We start from the raw sequence: 18,992 nt of genomic DNA, 5'->3' as shown, positions 1-18,992 counted from the left end.
TTGGCGAGACACGTGTTACAAAAAATGAAATGATGATTTGGGAATTTCATGTGAGAATTTTTGTTGAGACTTCCGGAGAAAGTGAGACCTTGAGTCTGAGTGCCCCAGCTGTCGACAACGTGTGCGGGAAGCAAACGGATTCGAGAGCCGTGATTGGCATCAACGTTGGCTGGTCGTTGGCGCGAGGGATTTGTGGGAGGAGCTTGGGTGACATGGGAAGGATAGGCAGTCATGCTCCACCCACCCACCGTGTGCGCAACCGCTTCGAGGTCCTTTTTTAATAATTTTTTAACTCACTCCAATTTTAATCACTCTTGGGCGACGTAGATAAGTAGTGGCACGGCGAAACGCACTCATTCTTGCTACGTGCCTACGTGCTGGAGTGAAAGTGAACAATGCACAGTGTGAATAATAATGAATAATAGCAATAACTGCAATTTAAAAATATAACAGTTTCTGTCGCTCTTAAAAAATATATTATTTACTCTCGTTTTTTTAAGTCGTTTAGGGTTCATTGATCTCAAGCGTTTTTGTGAAGTAGTGTTTTCTAGAACTTTTGAAATGTGACCTGAGGCCGGCTTTTCACCTTTTCAAGTGAGTTGACCTTTTGTTTAGTAACTCTGTGAAGAAAATTATTTTCACGACTTCGCCTCTTTTTCCGTCTTCGTTTTCTGCTCACAACCTTCGAAAACGACAGTCACGAAAGGGCACAGAAGCAATGAGGGCGTGATTTTGAGTCGTCGTGTCGAATTCCACATCCATAAATAAGTTTCGGCACTCTGGTGACACCCACCCCTTATCTACTTTACAGGTAAGGAGAAGGTCACAACTTCTTGTATGTGATTGTCAAATCTACCTCATAGTTTGAAAACTAAATTTGAACTGCTTCTTTCCAGTTTTGAAAAACTGCGGTTATACCAGTGTAGCAAAAATGGACTCTGACCTACGGGTATGTTCGGATATTTATATTTTATGATGTGCTAAAATATTTTTTGTCAAGAGAAAGCAATTTAAACATTTAAATTTAACATATATATGTAATCAAACATTTAACAGCAATTAAACAATTTTTTAGAACATGGTGATGTCTTTCCGAGTAACGGAACTTCAAACGTTGTTAGCTTACGCTGGGAAGAATAGAAGTGGTCGCAAGAATGAGCTGCAAGCAAGGTCTTTGGAACTGGTTAAGAACAAATCCTCCCCAATAGTATCAAAGATAAAAGAGTTGTACAGATCAACCCAGTAAGTCATTTTGAGTTTTTAATGCATTCCAGAATTTTCGTATTACTTTGTTAACGTTCGAACAAGAGAAACAAAAGGATTTTTAGAAGCTTATATTCCTAATTTTCCTCGTTACTTTGTTTTGCACCCAACAACCATGGGTTTTCACTTGGGAGTTATTTTTGAATATTTAAACTCACTCAATTCATGGTATGATATGATAAGTATGCACATTGATTATGTTGTATTAGTTGTATGTTACGGGCGGATATTGTATTGCCAGCAGATATGATACTATACTGTGCTAATCTTGAAGACGAGTCACTTAAACTATAAATTTCAACTAGAAGCTCATTTTAAATTAACTGATGGGGAACTAGAGATTAAGTGCATAAGGAGACCGCCCCAGGGCATGAATTGGCGGCTGAAGTTCAGTAGTAGTCAGGCTTTGGGAAAGTGTTCAGTGCACTAAGAAATGCACATATTTTTTAGTTTGCAATTACGTTACAATTATATTATAATTATATTACAATTTTGAAAAATCAAAGCTACACATGTTTGTTGTTAACACACCGCCTAATCTTTACAGGCAAACAATGAGTATGGCTGGACAAACTTCGGGAAATATGGCTAATTCATATGCCATGTCCAATGGTATCCCCCACACTCAAACTAGGCTGTATACAACTTCATCAGCTTTTGGCGGAGCATCGGACAAAGTTCTGCAGGTAAATATCCTATCAAACCGAATTGTTGCTAAATTTTTTGAATATCCACTCTAATCTTCTTCTGGACAGGGTATTACATCTGCGTTTATGTTCAATGCTCAAAAATCCCAACCACAAATTTCAATGCCAATATGTCCAGACGTTAAGATGAAACGTTTACCATTTTATGATGTAACGAGCGAACTGATCAAACCAAGCAGCTTAAGTATGTTTCATTAATTCTTTTCAAATTTTCCTTCCCTAACCTAACACTTTATCCTAATAATTGTTACTAATGCAAGTCGAACCAAATTTGTTTAGTGCCGCAAGCAATGAACAGATCACAAGAAGCAAGTTTTCCATTTTGTTTGACACCACAACAGGCGTCTGATATTAGCGAATCAAGAGAATATGTTGCCGGCACTTTGGGAGATCAAAAACTACAATACACGGTTCAAGTGAGTATTTTAGGTATTTTTTTACTGTACTAAAATATATATTTGCACACTAATCGATCTTATAACCATACACAGGTTCAATTACGATTCTGCTCCTTGGACACATCATCTAAAGAGCAAGACGACCAATTTCCTCCTAACCTGGTCGTAAAAGTGAACTCAAAAGTAGTTCCACTTCCTCATCCTATTCCGAGTAATCGTCCTGGAGTCGAGCCAAAACGTCCATCAAGACCGTTGAACATAACAAGTTTTGTTCGTTTAAGTCCGACGACAACAAACACAATTACCGTTGGATGGGCATCTGATAGCTCTCGTGGTTACGCATTATGCGTCTATTTGGTTAAAAAAATGACATCTTTGGACTTGCTCACACGTTTGAAGCAAAAAGGCCCTCGACCTGCAGATTACTCCAGAGGACTGAGTATGTTTATTTCTTTATATAAATATATATATTTCATATATAATATATATCGACATACATGTATATAATGTATATTTCAGTTAAAGAACTATGTGCGAAAGACGACGGAGATTGTATGGTAGCAATGTCGTCTCTGAAAGTCTCGATAGCATGTCCTCTGGGAAAGTGTCGCATGAGTCTACCTTGCAGAGCAACTACTTGCAAACATTTACAATGTTTTGATGCTAACTTGTTCTTGCAAATGAATGAAAGAAAGCCTAGTTGGGTTTGTCCAGTTTGTGATAAGCCGACCTTATTTGAAGACTTAAGTATTGATGGGTACGAAAAATATTACTAAAGGTTAATATTAAAGGATTTAAACTTAAGTTATTTCATTATTTGACTTCTTGTTGTAGGTATTTCCAAGAGGTTATCAGTAAAATGTCCAATAGTGAAAGCATGGACGTCGAATTATTGCCAGACGGATCATGGAAAACAATGTCAATAAAACTAAAAAAAGAAAAGGAGGAGTGTAGTCCTCCAACAAAGGTGCACACAACCTCTACATCCTTTATATTTATAATAACAGTCAATAGTATAAATATTTTAGTATACTATGAAAAATGTAGTAGCAACTAGCAATACTTTTAAACCGCATGTATATAATACAGACTACATTTTTTTCAGAAAATGAAACCCGATTCTTCAAAAATGAATCAGACCATTAATCTTGATGATGATGATGTTGAAGAGAGTATTCCTGTTCCCAAGTGTGAACCTAATGTGACTGTGCCCCCACCTCAGACTGAATCACGAAAGGAAAAAGATAGCGGCCCGGCTGTTTGCATTGACTTGACACTCTCTAGCGACGAGGAAAGTGATGACATACCTGTTATCAGACCAAGACGGAAAACTGGAAAGAAGCCGAATTACGTGATAGAGGACGACTCTTCTAGCTCTAGTAGTTCGGGTAAGACATGAAAGATATCTAGAAAAACCAAATTGCCTGGTCGTCAACAAAGATTTTGCAATAAAAAAGTAGCACATAATTAATAATAAGTTTTCTTATTTGATTTTAGGTTCAACCACTGATGGATCTCAAGGTGCAAATAACGCAGTTCCTAGTCCAGTTGCACCATCCAGTCCCGCTTGCATTACTTTAGGTAATAACATTTTTTTTACTTCAGATACTTTAGCAGGAAAATGATTTAATATGAAGCGTATTTATTCATAACAATTATCATCGTAGAAGTAACAAGTTTAAATAACTGTGAACTTTAGATAGTCGCAGTCCATCCCCTGCAGACCCCCCACCGTCAAGAAGTGAAACAAGCAACCACCACAGTACTACTGGATCATCTTCGTCAGCTTCTACCAATAGGTGCGGCGGATCGTTTTCGTCAATAAGCCGGAATTCTATGTCAGTTTCGTCATCATCTGCTGCTGCTGTGACAACATCACGCACCGATGTCAGAGTAGGTTCCGGTTCATCGGTACTTAACAATTAGGCTGTTTAAAACACACGGGTATCATGGTATATTCATGTTATTTTTTTAAATTTGACATATATTTCCATTCAGACATTCGATTATGGTCATACTGCACTTGGGCAATCAAGTGGATATGCCAGAAGTAACACGACATCACAACCAGTGTCAGTGTCCCCAAACCTCTTTGCTCCTAGTGGAGCCGGATATTTGCCATACGATGGCCAAAATATCTGGGGGTCATCCGGGTCAAACTCCGGCAGTTTTCAGTAATATCATGAATGTTAAAGTTTGCTTGTGCTTGAGTTATTATTTAATACCTAGAAATATCAAATCGTTAGCTAATTACCTTTTTGCAAAAAAATCTGTTGAGCTTGAGTTTCTTTTACCTAATTAATAATTATTTATCTTTGGGTTTGCTAAATACCTATTGGTGCAGTAGTACATGAATAGTTGAACCATTATCTAAAATTAGATGTTTATCTGGTTGCATTAAGTGTATGTTGTATTACAGGAATCCGTATCCAGCCCCGGATTTCAGTCAACTGGAATACAACCCTCTGGATTATTTTAATTATGACTCTAGAGGTAATAATAATGGATATCGTTGGCCATAATTTTATATCGTATATATTTTTGATCAAGAACGTACTATGTAGAATCTTTCACAAATCCCTTTTGCACACACAATGTAAAATTTAATTAATCGCTTCTTTTGCGGAGCCCTTTCCCTGTTTAATGGGTGAGTTAGTTAAGTGAATATTTATTTATTTTTAATTATGGGACGTTCATTAAATGAACAGTACAAATTCGCAGTAATAATCTTATAATAATAACTCCTTAATAAGTTTAATTATTGAGTGTTACAATGATATTCTAAATTAATAATCAATGTATTGCCTTGCAATCCTTTCTTGTATCTTTTGTATGATTTGTATTCTTTTTTACAAGAAGAACAACTTACAGTGTTATTGCTAAGATTAATAATAATAATAACAAGAGTACGCTTCTACCAAAAACCCACTGATCATTATGTATTATCATTATCGTTTGATAAGTATTTATATTTGTCAAGTATTTTGAATGCATTACTGTATACACTCGTTGAAAATCTTGTGGGAATGACTGAACAAATCTCAAATTAATTATTAAGCGTATAGATAACATGTGGTTTACTTTTCCTCAACTCAACCAATAAAGGATAGTAATGCGAGCATGCTTGGCTGACCACATTGGAGTAAGTTTTATGCTCCAAAAATATGTCAGTTGCATTCTCCAAATATTTTTTTACACGTACAAATAAAGCGATTCGTGCATTAAAATTTTAAAATTTCCGAAAAGGTATTGCCAACGGTCTAATTCAGTAATTCTACAAAATCTAAGGCATGCGATTCCCGTTTTGGTTAGTGGTGCAAATCATTTGACACGGAGATAAGTGGCCATAAATTTGACCAATTTATCATTTCAGAAATTTTGAAAGTTTTAATGCACGAATCGATTATTTGTATATGAAAAACATTTGACAAATGCAATTAGTTTTTGGGAGCATAGTATAATGCCAAAACTATTTTCTCAGAAATTCCGAAACTCGCCCACAGTTCTATAAAAAATTATTTTCCAAAACCAGTTGCAGAAAGTGTACATATTTGGTCAATGTATTTGTTCAGTGTACGATGTTTGAGCTAAATCGGGAATATCGATGAGCATAGGACAAATGTAGTTGAGAAAAAGTGAACCATGTACGTATTCTTTACAATGAACTGACTGACTGAGAATTTATTTATACTAAAAAAATCTACCTCAAAAGTTTCTAATAAAATAAGACAAGACATTATTCCAAAAACATATTATATTACTTATTAGTATATTGTAGATTTTTTGTACTCCGTTGTCTTAAGACGCGCACGTTATCCGGTTGGATTTGTGGGGTGGACTTTTCTCTGGGCGTTAGACTTTTTTTCGTAGTAACAGTCTGTTCTTGATTAGTCACAAATTTCCAGTACAAACTAAGATAACAAATTCCTATACCCAAGAATGTGTAATCGGAAACCAAGAGCAGTGGTAGAAATGGTAATTTAGGGATTAAAGCGTCACCTAGGTTCTCAAAAATGTAAACTGGTAGAAATCCCAGAATGTACAGAGTTTGATACCAGTTTAGCTTTGGTTTAACTATTTGACTGGCTACACTAGCATGGAACACTGTGAGTACGGCTTTTAAAACTATTTCAAATGGGGTGAACAATAGTGGAAATAAGGACACTGTGCCTGCCACAAGTGTCAGAAAAAACAAGTTTTGATTAAGGAGGGCAATCAGGGAAAAGGGAATAATCACGTTCAAAATTGCTTTTTCATGAACATGGTACCCTGAAAATTATAAAACAAATTATGCTCGCATGGCAGTGACAAGAATACTTTCAGACTCCAAAAAAACGAAAACTTTCAATCATTCCGAATTTAGACTAGCAGAATTAGTATAGTTTTATGGCAATTTTACCAAACATGAAGGATGTCCAGGCTGTCAAAGTCACAGCATAGATAAACGACGTTGGCGACGGGTTCCTCCACAGTGTCCACAGAATTGGCTGTTCAAACAAGGATTAAGTATTACGTAGACAAATGTACATATGAGGAACAGCTTTGTAGGATATTTTACTTATTAATCCGATACTGCTGCAGCTTATGCATATATGCAATGTACATAATCTGAAATAAGCTCATTGTAATCAACCCACCAGCATTGCGACTGCAGTGATGAGGAATGAGTGGATGGGCTGGACTTGAGGCAACACAGCCAAACTGCTTTCACCAACTAATCCAGAAGTTGCTCCACTTTTTCCAAGTCTCAAGCCTGATGACATGGGACAAGAGTCATGACATTTGCAATGTGATTAAAACTACTTTATACATATCTGGACCACCACTTGTCGTATGAAATACAACCAACACAGCTACATTCACATGTATTTAGGAAACGAGAGGTTCGTTGCGGCTTACCATATCCAAGTATGAGATCCAGAGAGTTATAGCCAGCCCAGATATTAGGTGCCCAGTAGGCATGAGAAAGTCCACGTTTAAACGGAAACAACCGTTGCAAAATCTTAAAGCAGAAATAAAATAAATCGTCGTGCTATCTATTCATCGCTAAATACAATCTGTTCAATATATTCAAAGAGAGACTGTACTATGGTCTTATAATATAATATAATACGCTCAAAACCTATGTGCCATACTTGGGGAATGTGCTTATAAAATGGTCCAAAAGCAACTGCAGCCACGCTCCCAACAATCCCCCAAAGGCGAACAGAGGACCGAAATTAATTGCCCTCGGAACCCCACGACGATCCGTTGTGATGCAACATGTTCTCAGCAAGTAGATGCCAATGGCAGGAGCAATGTATAAAAATATATGTTTCAAACTTAGTAAGCTTGCAAATAAAAATGCGCCTTGGAAGCATTTTCCCTGTGAAAGTACATAAAAATAAACACGCATATTATGCAGAAACATTTTTAACAATAATGACTATGGCTAGATTAATGAAAATATTATAAATACCTTGCTAATTCTAGCAATTGAGAGCATTAGTATACCAAACAAGAATCCGTTATACTGAAAATGTATGTGATCCACCATGAAAAGTCCACCGTTGATAAAAATCAAACCAAATAATTCTGTTGCATAATTTGATTTGGGGTTTGTTCCTGTCTTTGGAATTATCAGAGACATTACTTTGGAGCATCTATGAAGCAGAGGCAAAATTTCGGATGATAATATTTGCTCATTTAATTTATTTACGAATATTTACAACCGTCTCTACATTCACGTACATATAATTGTGTCTTGATAGATACATATAAGAGCAAACTTACTCAAGTACTCCGTAAGCCAAAATAACGTCTGTGACAATGACCGTGAGCTTCTGATACAGTATGGTCATCGGGGAGGCGTAATTGAGATTTTGGACATCCAGCATTTTGGGGTCAAATACCAACGCTCCATAGGATAAAATCCATTCAAAGTATGCAAATAGTGGCTGTCCAGATAAAAAAAATCAGAAAAAATTGAATCTAAAACTCTATCGAGGATGGGCTTATCCAATTTGGATGTGCTCATATATATGTTACAAAATTGTACATTATTCCAATATGTACATATTATTGCCTCATCGTCTCACCGGGTAGTCTAATGTCCATTCTGACGTGCTTTCGTAATACCACTTTTCAAGTGGAAGACTGTGAGTAATTGCCAACCAGTTCCTGTGGACTTCGAAGTCGGTTGAACGACTGAAAATGACAGCAAAATGGCATCATAGGGCTCATAGTGTGCGTACATAATATTGCTCCCTTTCCAAGCTGAAGTTTCCAACCAAAGTCAGCTTTATCGATTGAGTAGCTGACAAATTATGTGACATTGACTGACATGATATTGCCAAAAACGGTAAGCAATATATTTTCATTTTGTATGAGAAAGAGGGATGTAACTTACGGACGCATTGCAAAATCTAAATGGGACTACAAATCCCCGAGGTGGGGAAAATACACTGACAAAATATAAATGATACATATATTTTATATTTTGAGCAAAATTTTTGGCTGAGTGTCGTATTTTGATGTTATCATATTTTGATAACTTTGTTTTCAGAAGTTTCATGACGCCAAAAGTATTTCCGATTCTACTACATATTTAAATAAATACATGAGACCTGCACACAACTGTTCATTCGAATTTTGTATTGATATTTGAAAAGGGTAAAAGTATAACTTTCTAGACTATTCCAGTGGGGGTTATGGCGATATGACGTAGCTCTGACTCTCAGTCCCTTGCAAGGGACAAGGCCTTATCAGAGTTTCCGTGCATATTTTTTTGAATGAAGTAGTAAATGCATTTTAGGAAAATGTTGTGTTTAATAAAACTACTAATTTTTGGAAATGTCACCTGTAGCTTAAATTAAAATCACATAATCTACAGTGCAAAAAACCTTAACCATAATGAATGATGTTTCATCAATTAGCCCACTCCACAGGCCACCTACTAATTTATTGTACCAATTGTATCCAATTATATGCTCAGAAATATGTTTGCGGTGTACCGTCTTCGTCTTCATATAAACGCATCAAAAATTACGAGTCATAAGTTATGATGGCCTTTGATTTCTCAGTGAGTCTCAATTAAACATGGACAATTTTGACCCAACATCTTTTCATGACATAGATTTTGAGGTCTTCAGCTCCTACGACCCATGTGATAAAAGTTGAAAACTAAAACGTGTCCATTCTAGCATAACTTATTGATTAGAATTGAGCTGTATCGAAATATCTAATTCAAGGCAATAATTTAAGTATGCATTTTGCACCAGAGCTATTTAATAAAGGGGCACAGTTAAGTTAACTATGGGCGCTGGAGACCATCATATTATTTATGGATATTTAATATATGAAGATTCTTCATTGAATAAATTGTACAATATGCTACACTTGTCCCTGATAAATGCAAAGATTAGGCGCTATAACTTACTAGGACTTCAACATGAGCAGCTTTACGACAGAAACGAGGAGGACGCACGTCCAAAATGACCTCGTTTCTCCAGTAATTGTCATTTTGTAATTTATTATTACACACGTAACGAGTTTGAAATATTTAGGTTTGGATATGCTATAATATTAGTAGTGTTATCTATTTTTAATAGTATTGTCAGTCATATTTTGTCACTTCACATTTTCACTGGACACTCAATCGATATACATTTTTTATTTTTTCAGAGATTCATAATAATTAACAAGAAAAGCCCCACATTTTAGGTTTTGCACTGTCAAAACAAAATATTTTGTATCTATCCTGTGGGTGCATGTGTCAAACTGGCGACTCAATTTCAATTCCATCCTTCGGGCTGAAGTGAGAAAACTGCATTGCTAAAGTCGCATTCGGTGCTAGATGTTGATCAAACCCAGTTTTATTTTGCATGCAAAATCTCTGATCTTCATTATTAATGTACATTATTTAGATAATGATTTAAATAAAAAATTTATTTGCATACATTATTTAGTAAAATATACATAATTTCCTATCTATTTTCAGTCACATTAGTTAAGACACTTTATAACTGATATTTAATACTTAAAATCCACAGAATATTTCTATTGTAAATTAACAAAATATACTGAAAATTACAACCTGAAATTATAGAGAAAAGGGACAACACTAACTGCATGATATATATACTTATCGGTAAAACGCCACGATTGCTTGGCTTTGCTCTGTATACAGAGAACCTTAAGGGCCAGGGGAAAGATTTACTTTTCGAAAATTCATTTTATATATAGCAACAATAATTGCTAGGGATCCAAGATTATTATCACTATATTAGGCTACGACCAAGATTAATTAACATGTTTCTATGGCACGCTCGCGTTCAAAAGCTTTGATTTGGTCACTGTTTTTGAAAAAGTTTCCCTCAAGTCCCTCAAGTTTTTGAAAAAAGTAGTTTTCTTTTGTTCCATGAATACTCAAAATGCAATTCATGCCATCAATTTTGCAATTCTAAGCCAATTTGTGATCTCTTTATGACCAAATATCTCCACTGCGCAAGAGGGCACATTGTCAAAAAAAATGTAAGTAAAATCTAAAGATATGATTAACAAATTAAACATAATTTGAAAAATGTGCCCTCTTGCGCATTGCTGAATTTTATTGTCAAAGTTGACGTGATTTCTAAGCAACTTCCCCCGGGCCCTTAAAATTTAAGTCAATCACTTGTCACTTGTGGTACAATACCAAATTGAAATAGATGACTATTTTAATTTTAATAAAAAAAACCCCTATAGTTACTTGGTTACTCAGATTATCCCCTCCGAGTTATAACTGGGAAAAACATGTAATAATTTTCAAAGCCCCCGACAGCACCTTCGATTTCTTACTTCTACATATATGATTTTATTAGAAAGTCCCAATAGGCGCAAGAAATGGAGAACAAACGGTTATCTGCTGTTGAAGTGAATTTACGAGAATTTAGATCCACGTGTAAATTTGCTCCCCCAAAGGACGATGTGTCCACCAGCGTATTGTTGCGCAAAGGCCCACTTTCTGTCAACTCCGTTTCGAATATCACGACATTGGAATACCTCGAAAATTTTAGGAAACGAACCGGATATCAGCCGAAAGATCAAACTCCTGAGGTCCGAGAAATACAATCTAATGCACAAAAGGAAGTTACCTGCGATGAAGGAGAAAATGAGGTCGTAGAATTGCCAAAGGTATGGTTAAATAGATGTAATTATAGCTGTCCCTCTTTAGTTTATACATAGTTATTATTGGAAGTTGCGAACTCATTATGGTCCATAATCAACGTTATAGGACGATGATGAAATTTGTAAGGAATTAGAAGAAAATGTTTTCGTCAACCACCGCTTAACAGCAGAGCAACTTCTGGTCCTGGATGAATTTTGGAGTTTGAAAACCGTTGACATTTCGGACAATGAACTTAAGAGTTAACTCCTCAATTGCATATATTTGATTGATATTAATATACGTATTAGAAAAGCAAATGCATATTTCACGAAAGTATTGTTTTACTCGTATATAGACGTTCGTAATTTGGGGGCTATGCCCTACCTTCAAACTATAAATGCATCGAAAAATCAACTCGAGACTTTCTTGGAGATAACACCACCCCTCCCTGCATCGCTTAAGGAAGTGGATTTCTCATATAATAAAATAGCCATCATTGTAGAGCTGATTGAATATTGGTCACTTACCCATATCAATTTAAGCCGTATGTTTCGATTCTCCATTGTTTTTGAGAATTCGCTTAAAAGTTATTAAGTTTTAAATGATTATTATTGAATCTATAGATAATGAACTTACTAAGGTGGAAGGATTTTCTGGATTAAATTATTTGCAAGTACTGGATTTATCCCATAACAAAATTGAGACAATCATAGAAATCGACTGTCCTAGTCTCATTTCATTACATTTGGTGAGACAGTGAATAGTTTTTAAAAAATCGAAATTTATATCCATTCTATTGAATACTGAGAAATTGTGAGGATTTTATAGAATTCCAACAAATTGGGGTCAATCACCGAATACATTGGCTGCCAAAACTTGCGCTACTTAAATCTGCACAAGAATAAACTGTCCACAGTTACAGGACTAAAACATTTAACAGAATTAACGGAACTTAATATCAGTGGTAAGTATTTCCTATACTTGAATTAACTACTCACTATACCTTAAATTAATTAAGGTATTCCAATTAAACTCACTTATTTCTGCTCTCGAGTTTCTACATGCATATATTTTGTATTTATTTTTAAATATATGTATGTATAAATATTCGCTACAATGTTTCAACTAAATGATTATGTGTTGTATTGCGCCGTCAGAGAACGAGATTGACGACATTGCAGAATTGGAATGTTTGCAACCTTTGCTAAACTTGACTCGCGTGAAGATTCATCCAAACCCAATTTCATCCATGGAGAACTGGCGACTTGTTTTGGTTCATGGCCTATGTCAAATTTTGTGGCTAGACGAAACCTTCGTAGAACCATCAGAGCTGGTAATGAAAATTGTGTAGATGCAATGCAAACAGTGAAAATGCTCCTCTGCCCAATTTGTCATGTAGTGAAAGTAATTAGGTTTATTCGTAACTCAATTTTAGAGAGCAGCTGCCAACTTATTTAGTCCATCCTACAAGAAACTTGCCTATCTGGACTACTCTGAAATCCTAGTCCACCAAGCATGTCAATCAGCTAATACAATTTTTGACGGTTACTGCAGGAACCGTCCATCTCCGCCGATTTTGCTAATAGTTGGTCCTCCGAGAAGGTACGAAATGAATGCTAAGGATTTCTTATCATTTTTCTGCCAGCCCTCTCCATAATAAATTACTATTTTACATATACTGTTCTTTGTACCCCTCAGTCATTGCCACACGCTGGCTTTACTGCTTAAAGAAAAGTTTAGAAATAAGGTGCACTTGGGGTAATATGGTTATTTATGGTTGTTGTTCGTACTCATACGTCGTAATAATTACATTTCATTTGTCCACGTTAGCGGAGTTCACTCAACGGCAACAACAATAGGTAAGTTCATAACAACAATAGATAATACACTGCAAATGATAATATTGATAATAATACTGTAAATGACAACAACAATAGAAGGCAGCCATCCGAAACTGGACATTCCAGTTTCATATGAAAGTTTTCAAGAAATGAAGAACAACGGAGAATTTCTAGCAACTTGCCAAATCTTGGGCCGAATTTGTGGTTTTGCAACATCCCAGGTTTGTATTCTCTCCAAGTTTGAGGACTATTAAATTATGAAAATGTCATTATGATCATCGAAATCCTCCATTCCTGGTACGACGTACTATTTTGATGCATAAGGATATACATATTAACAGATTGCACGGGCTGCTGAGAAAATGGCACTATTGGTCGCAGTCGTACCACTAAATACAGCCATTGCCCTTCGAGAATGGAATTTGAATCCGAAATTAGTTCTGGCACTGCCAAGTACGCCACCAGAGTTCCCGTTGGACGAGGAAAGGATTGAGAGCATACGACGAAGCATAGGAAGCGACCCTGGAGAAGGATTATTGAAGAGAAAGTCGAGCGAAGGAAATAAGTCGGAAACCGGGGCAAGTACAGACGAGGAGAAAGATCACCATCTCGTCAACTTTGCAGAAATGCGTAATCCGTCATCCAAGAAAAGCCCAATATCCAAATAAACAATAATACCCATAATATGTTGACATATAGTTTCCGTTGTCCCATCTGCGGCAGAAGAAAAGGATCCTGAAAAAATTTTATATGAGGAGGAAGAAGATGAACACGATCTTGAGGTGTCCTCATCGGAGCCTATTCAACATTCCATCCTCAAGTCTCCGAGGTTTGAAGTCAACGCAACTTCCAGCAATGACAATGCTGCTGACCTCGATGACTTTATGGTTGATGATGATCAGCTACAGCAAGACGAAGAAGATATTGAGGAACTGGAGGCGTATGGTATTTACATAATATTTAATAAATTAAAGATGGAACTTGAGCAGGTTTTTAGAAGTTTAGAAAAATGAGAAATACTAATTATTTAAATTATTTTTACTGGGTCAGAGAGGTCGTTGGAATTGTTTGAAGCTCGGGTAATTGTTATTAATGATCATGACATGCAAATGCAAATGTAGTGCCTGTAATAAAGCGGAACTTGGTGAAACATGGTTTGACATAATAATACAGACGAGTAAGGACGCTTCTCGAGTTCGAATATCAAATCGACTAAGTGAGCACCTTGAACAAGACACCATTCTAGACATGGAGAAGAAGAAACGGGGTCGGTTAAAGTCTCTTGCGCCAGGAATGGAGCGATACAGCGTGTACGATCAGGACGCCATCGCGAACGCAGATGACGACGACGACGATGATTTATATGACGATGCCACCGAAGCCGAATTTCCAGACGAGTGGGCAGATAACGAAGAAATGGAACTTTTAAATTCCAAGGTTGCAGACATAAATATAATGGGCAGCAGCAACAGCGGGGCTGAGCAAGACACAAACCTAGTTCATAAAACGACCCCACACTCGGCTAACGCTGAAAATGTGGAGACAAACCATCTCCACCCCCGGTCTTCTGATAGTGGTAGTTTAACTGAGGTGATGATAGAGCAACTTAATGGGAGGCCTTGATGCACGCTTATTATCTCCATTCTTACGCCTAAAAAATCTGTGTATGCTAACTTACTAAATGTTGGGTGTTGCATGGTTTGACTTTCAGGGAAGTGTCCCAGCGGCTTTAATCTACGGGAGCAAAAGAATTAATCGACTTGCCAGTCTTTTGATACTACAACCAGATCAAAGCGCAATTCCTTCTTTGAAAATCCCAGACATTTTAATGAACCTGTCATCCCCGGAGAATTTGGACCCCAAATGGCTTCAACCAACGTTTAAGCATCCTACAGACCAGGAATTTCTTGACGACGGAAGTCAACTTTTCGATGACTTTTTCGAAGAGGAGGATGAAGATGAGGAGGAGTCAGAAGACCAAGAAGAGCATGATTTTCAAGCTGTCCCAATAGTGCCTGACCAATCTGTCCAAGAAACCAATAAGCCACCGCAAGTCCCACCCAAGATGGAAAATTTAACTGGAGGTTTATGCACTCCATTTCAGTGGCCGGGACTTGATCCCGATTCGGGATTGGAAAGCCCTGAAGGGAGGTTAGACTCAGGTGTGTGCAATAAAAAATAATTTCACCAGGATGGTGGAGAACACTATTGGAAGCTTACTCGTTTGGTGGAAATCGATTGGTTTACAGGAGTCGAGGCTGGGAATCAAGAAGAGCATGGAAATGAAAATGGTTTGTTGAAAAGTATGCCGACGACTCAGCAGGTTCATAATGCTAATGTAGTTTCTATCCCAACTGATGAAACCGGGGTCCCTGGGGTAATATCTGTATCTAATACTCAAGCACCGGAAGAACTGCTCCCCTCAAACCCACTTTCCTCCAGAAAATCTACCTCCGGTAAATTTTGTAATCCCAATCTTCCTCTCTTCAAACAACTACTAATTGCTCCTGTACTACTTTGTGTCGTGTGCTTCGCCCTCACTTCACCCTCCTGGCTTGCTTCTTTTGAAGCTGGCTGCTCTTTATTATTTCTTGTTACTAAGCTTGAAACTGGTCCATCTTTTGTAAATATTTGCAGCTAATAACCTAGATCAAGAGCCAAAGTCTGGAAAAAAACAGAAGAAGAAAGGATTGCGATTTCATGATTCAACTGAAAATGTGAACACAAGTTCGCCTGAAGAATTCGAATCAGCAGAAGAGAACAAGGCAGCTGGTAGCGATAATGGGCTTGTAGATGATCCATTTTCCACAAATGTAGAAAGTACGGACGGTGAAAGGCAGCATCAGCCAGGGCAGCAGCATAGAAACTCAACAGATGAGAAAATTAAGGAACCTGTACACTTGGCACTCTCAGAGAGTGAGCATTCAGAACAACACACTGAACAGCAGCAGCAGCATCACCATCACCTAACTCACAAAGAAGCCATGACTTTCTCCATTCTCCAAACGAAAGAGAGATATTCAAAGTTTCATAGTGAAAATCCCGGATTTTTTCATACCGTCATCGACACTGCCGACTTGTGTGAAAGTTACCAAGTCCTAGAAAATGTAGTAATGGATGCCCTAATTAAGTTCAGGCAAGAGTCAATAGTCTACGCAAGCAGATCGCCAGTTGTAAAATCCCATGCTGGAGCAAATAAAGTGGACGCCAAATATTTTCTGGTTGACCGACTGCAGAAAATGAAAGACTCTTCTGTGCTGTGGACTCGTGGTTGCGAGATCAAAAATCGACCCTCAGAACAAGAGGTTCAAACTTTTCAACAATTATACTCGAGCCAGATGGAACAATCCGAAGTGCTGTTTACCAGGCCCACATGTTCGCGAAATTTGTTGGACCCCACTATTCACAGGCCTCCAATCACTTTTAAAATGAGAAAACTAGTCGAGTTGCAAGAGAAGAGGGTCAAATGCTCAATGCTTCAGAAAACCTCCAATGATTGTCAAGATAGATGTAAGTAAATAACAATGGGAAACTTTTTCACGCCTACTAAGCATGTTATATATGTATGTACAGCATGAGCATATATATGCAGGAATGAAAAGAAATGAAAATACATCTGTATGTTGACAGTTATTTTTCGTAACTGAAATGTAGCAAAAACACCGAAATCCCTATTTTATTTCAACCCCTAAAAATAACATGGAATGCAATATATCATCTAGATATTCGCATTGTACAGTATAGAATTAAATATAGACTGCAAATCATATTTAACGAGGACACATTGTTTCACTCAATTAAATGTTTCATTAATTTCTATTCAGTTACTTATTATGTTCCCTTGTCGATGTAGAGCACGTTTATTTTATGCAGACAGTTTGATTTAACTTCTATTTTTAGTCCAGGGAAATGGTATGTGAAAGAGAAAGTAGTCACGACGAAGTTTGAAAGGACTGAATTTGTGTTTCATATTTGCATTGGTTCAATAATTCTTTGAATAGCTTAGTTGAGAACTTTTGATCTGCAAATAAAAGTCCTGCTCATGTTGGTGCCTGGAATTTTATTGTGGTTATTTTCTTCAAATAAATTATGGTACGAAGAGATAAGGCGGATAAGAGATTTGTTTGTCCAAGAAGAAAATCCACGTTCCAGTTTTATTCACACAAATATGTGTACACTGGGAGGATGTGTTGGGTTTCACTTTCAACTCAACAGAGCAGGCAGGAAACCTAAGTACACATCTAGAAAGCCTAATCTATAAGTGCATGTACGTACGTACGTATGTATGTAGAGCGTTGAGAAGAAAAGCCCATCTTTCCTCTACAGAGATGGTCAGGGAAAGGAATTATATGGATCAGCATGTTTCGGGAAACTTATCAAGTGTTCTATTTCGGTAGGAACAAGACGAATGGGAGGAAGAGCAAATGTTAATAGCGCATAAGAATTTTATTTGTGTGCACTTGGGACTGGCAAACGTGCTTTATCTCCCCAGAATAATAGTCAACTAACACTCTAGCCACAGTCCACAACCTTATGATATCCCCAGGGCTTCATCTTTATCATCATCATTCCGCTTTAATTTACCACAAGTTGGAAGTGAAAGTGTACTAGTGAAAGTCTAGTACATACATAAAATGTGACAACCTGGATGATCCGCACGTCCAGAGAATTGCATATAGAAAATATACATACATACATAAATTAAATTCATGCTGTGAAAAAATAATCTAGGTTGCCTTCATTTGCATTACATGTACCAGTAGCTGAACATACATAGATAAGGTATCCGACAACTCAATATTTTGTGATAAAATTTCCATTAGTCTGCCTGTCACCATTTTGTTTGAATAACACACATTTATGCATACTTTCTGCTCGACATCAAAGGATTCAATTGGCATTTGTCATTTAAAGAATCTTTTGTGCCACGTTTGATTAGAGTTGACCTTAAGTTGAATTAAACTGTATCAAAGCTGAGTTATGTAAAATTGTATCAACTCAGAAACCTGGGACATCAAACAAATGTACAAATTTTGTTTGTTGAGAATTTCACAATTTTCTATACACCTAGGAAATTCCTAGTTTTGTTTGATACTTGTGTATAGGTTGCTTCAACTTTTTCATTTCAAAGACTTTTTATTACTTTTCATTTTCAGATCCAGATGGAGAATTAAAATGAATGCTTAGAAGCACAAATAAAAGACTTTTATTATGATCGAAATACGAATGTATTGGTGAAACTCTGATAAAGGGAATGTATGACAGTGAAAATTGCAATGATGAATTTTGTCGAATAACACATTTTGGATCAGATGTATTTACTCTGCTTTTGTTACATTAATATATATACTACAGAATTTGTCTGCATACAAATAAATTCTGAGTTATGGAGGTTGCTGTCAAGTATCATATTTATAAAACCTTTAGTGTGCGGAATTCATTTAGCCCGAGCCAGCGTCAGATTCGCCTTTTCAATGTTTGTTATATGACTAATATTACCAAATTGTGATTGAAAACTCAACGATGTGGGTCATATCTTTCCTATCCTTTAATGGCATAGTTGCCATACCTCAGATATTATCCTGCCATAAATTTCCTTAATCCAGCATGGAAGAACTCAGGAGGGGAGGTTGTGTACTATCAACTCCCGGATCTC

The 18,992-nt window shown here is 36.8% G+C and overlaps 3 protein-coding genes across 8 annotated transcripts; 2 read left to right on the top strand and 1 right to left on the bottom strand.

Annotated features, from left to right (window-relative positions):
• Nucleotides 1–133: 133 nt before the first annotated feature.
• LOC110860141 (E3 SUMO-protein ligase PIAS2) lies at nt 134–6,116 on the top strand. Of its 6 annotated transcripts, XM_022110233.2 has the most exons (15): nt 135–594; nt 698–811; nt 897–949; nt 1,076–1,242; nt 1,811–1,949; nt 2,019–2,154; nt 2,250–2,386; nt 2,462–2,807; nt 2,888–3,125; nt 3,203–3,335; nt 3,474–3,756; nt 3,866–3,949; nt 4,068–4,279; nt 4,367–4,542; nt 4,788–6,116. In XM_022110233.2, exons 3-15 carry the CDS (start codon nt 932–934, stop codon nt 4,888–4,890), a joined length of 2,172 nt encoding a protein of 723 aa, XP_021965925.1. In that variant the 5' UTR covers nt 135–594; nt 698–811; nt 897–931; the 3' UTR covers nt 4,891–6,116. The 6 variants fall into 6 exon arrangements, with proteins under 6 accessions (XP_021966620.1, XP_021967320.1, XP_035702525.1 ...); XM_022110928.2 differs by having other exon boundaries at nt 134–811; nt 4,068–4,261; XM_022111628.2 differs by lacking the exon at nt 4,367–4,542 and having other exon boundaries at nt 134–811; nt 4,068–4,261.
• Nucleotides 5,762–10,123, bottom strand: LOC110863056 (probable dolichyl pyrophosphate Glc1Man9GlcNAc2 alpha-1,3-glucosyltransferase). The gene is given in 10 exon segments (XM_022112320.2): nt 5,762–6,637; nt 6,768–6,855; nt 7,006–7,121; nt 7,268–7,370; nt 7,504–7,584; nt 7,587–7,733; nt 7,827–8,010; nt 8,141–8,304; nt 8,446–8,554; nt 9,786–10,123. Coding segments are annotated over 10 exon segments (1,587 nt in total). The 5' UTR covers nt 9,869–10,123; the 3' UTR covers nt 5,762–6,125.
• Nucleotides 10,124–10,255: 132 nt separating this feature from the next.
• LOC118434007 lies at nt 10,256–18,734 on the top strand. The gene is made up of 17 exons (XM_035846631.1): nt 10,256–11,521; nt 11,622–11,754; nt 11,851–12,039; nt 12,119–12,243; nt 12,324–12,459; nt 12,653–12,828; nt 12,931–13,097; nt 13,326–13,354; nt 13,433–13,557; nt 13,678–13,966; nt 14,036–14,281; nt 14,387–14,415; nt 14,510–14,926; nt 15,048–15,498; nt 15,586–15,792; nt 15,974–16,846; nt 18,493–18,734. The coding sequence occupies exons 1-17, from the start codon at nt 11,231–11,233 to the stop codon at nt 18,513–18,515; spliced, it is 3,906 nt and encodes a 1,301-aa protein (XP_035702524.1). The 5' UTR covers nt 10,256–11,230; the 3' UTR covers nt 18,516–18,734.
• The last annotated feature ends 258 nt before the right edge of the window (nt 18,735–18,992 follow it).

The sequence above is a fragment of the Folsomia candida genome, unplaced genomic scaffold (genome assembly GCF_002217175.1).
Source record: "Folsomia candida strain VU population unplaced genomic scaffold, ASM221717v1 Fcan01_Sc001, whole genome shotgun sequence".
Taxonomy (NCBI): Eukaryota; Metazoa; Arthropoda; class Collembola; order Entomobryomorpha; family Isotomidae; genus Folsomia; species Folsomia candida.
Note: the sequence above shows the minus strand (reverse complement) of the source record. Positions and strands in the feature narration are given on the sequence as shown.

What these genes read in the sequence shown, in the direction of transcription:
- LOC118434007 (XM_035846631.1), top strand. Translation starts at nt 11,231, where the DNA reads ATGGAGAACAAACGGTTATCTGCTGTTGAAGTGAATTTACGAGAATTT. An exon ending in GTCTCATTTCATTACATTTG is followed by an intron (nt 12,244 to 12,323) that starts GTGAGACAGTGA and finishes AGGATTTTATAG; the next exon opens with AATTCCAACAAATTGGGGTC. An exon ending in TGGAATTGTTTGAAGCTCGG is followed by an intron (nt 14,416 to 14,509) that starts GTAATTGTTATT and finishes ATAATAATACAG; the next exon opens with ACGAGTAAGGACGCTTCTCG.
- LOC110860141 (XM_022110233.2), top strand. An exon ending in AACTACAATACACGGTTCAA is followed by an intron (nt 2,387 to 2,461) that starts GTGAGTATTTTA and finishes AACCATACACAG; the next exon opens with GTTCAATTACGATTCTGCTC. An exon ending in GAAGACTTAAGTATTGATGG is followed by an intron (nt 3,126 to 3,202) that starts GTACGAAAAATA and finishes TTCTTGTTGTAG; the next exon opens with GTATTTCCAAGAGGTTATCA.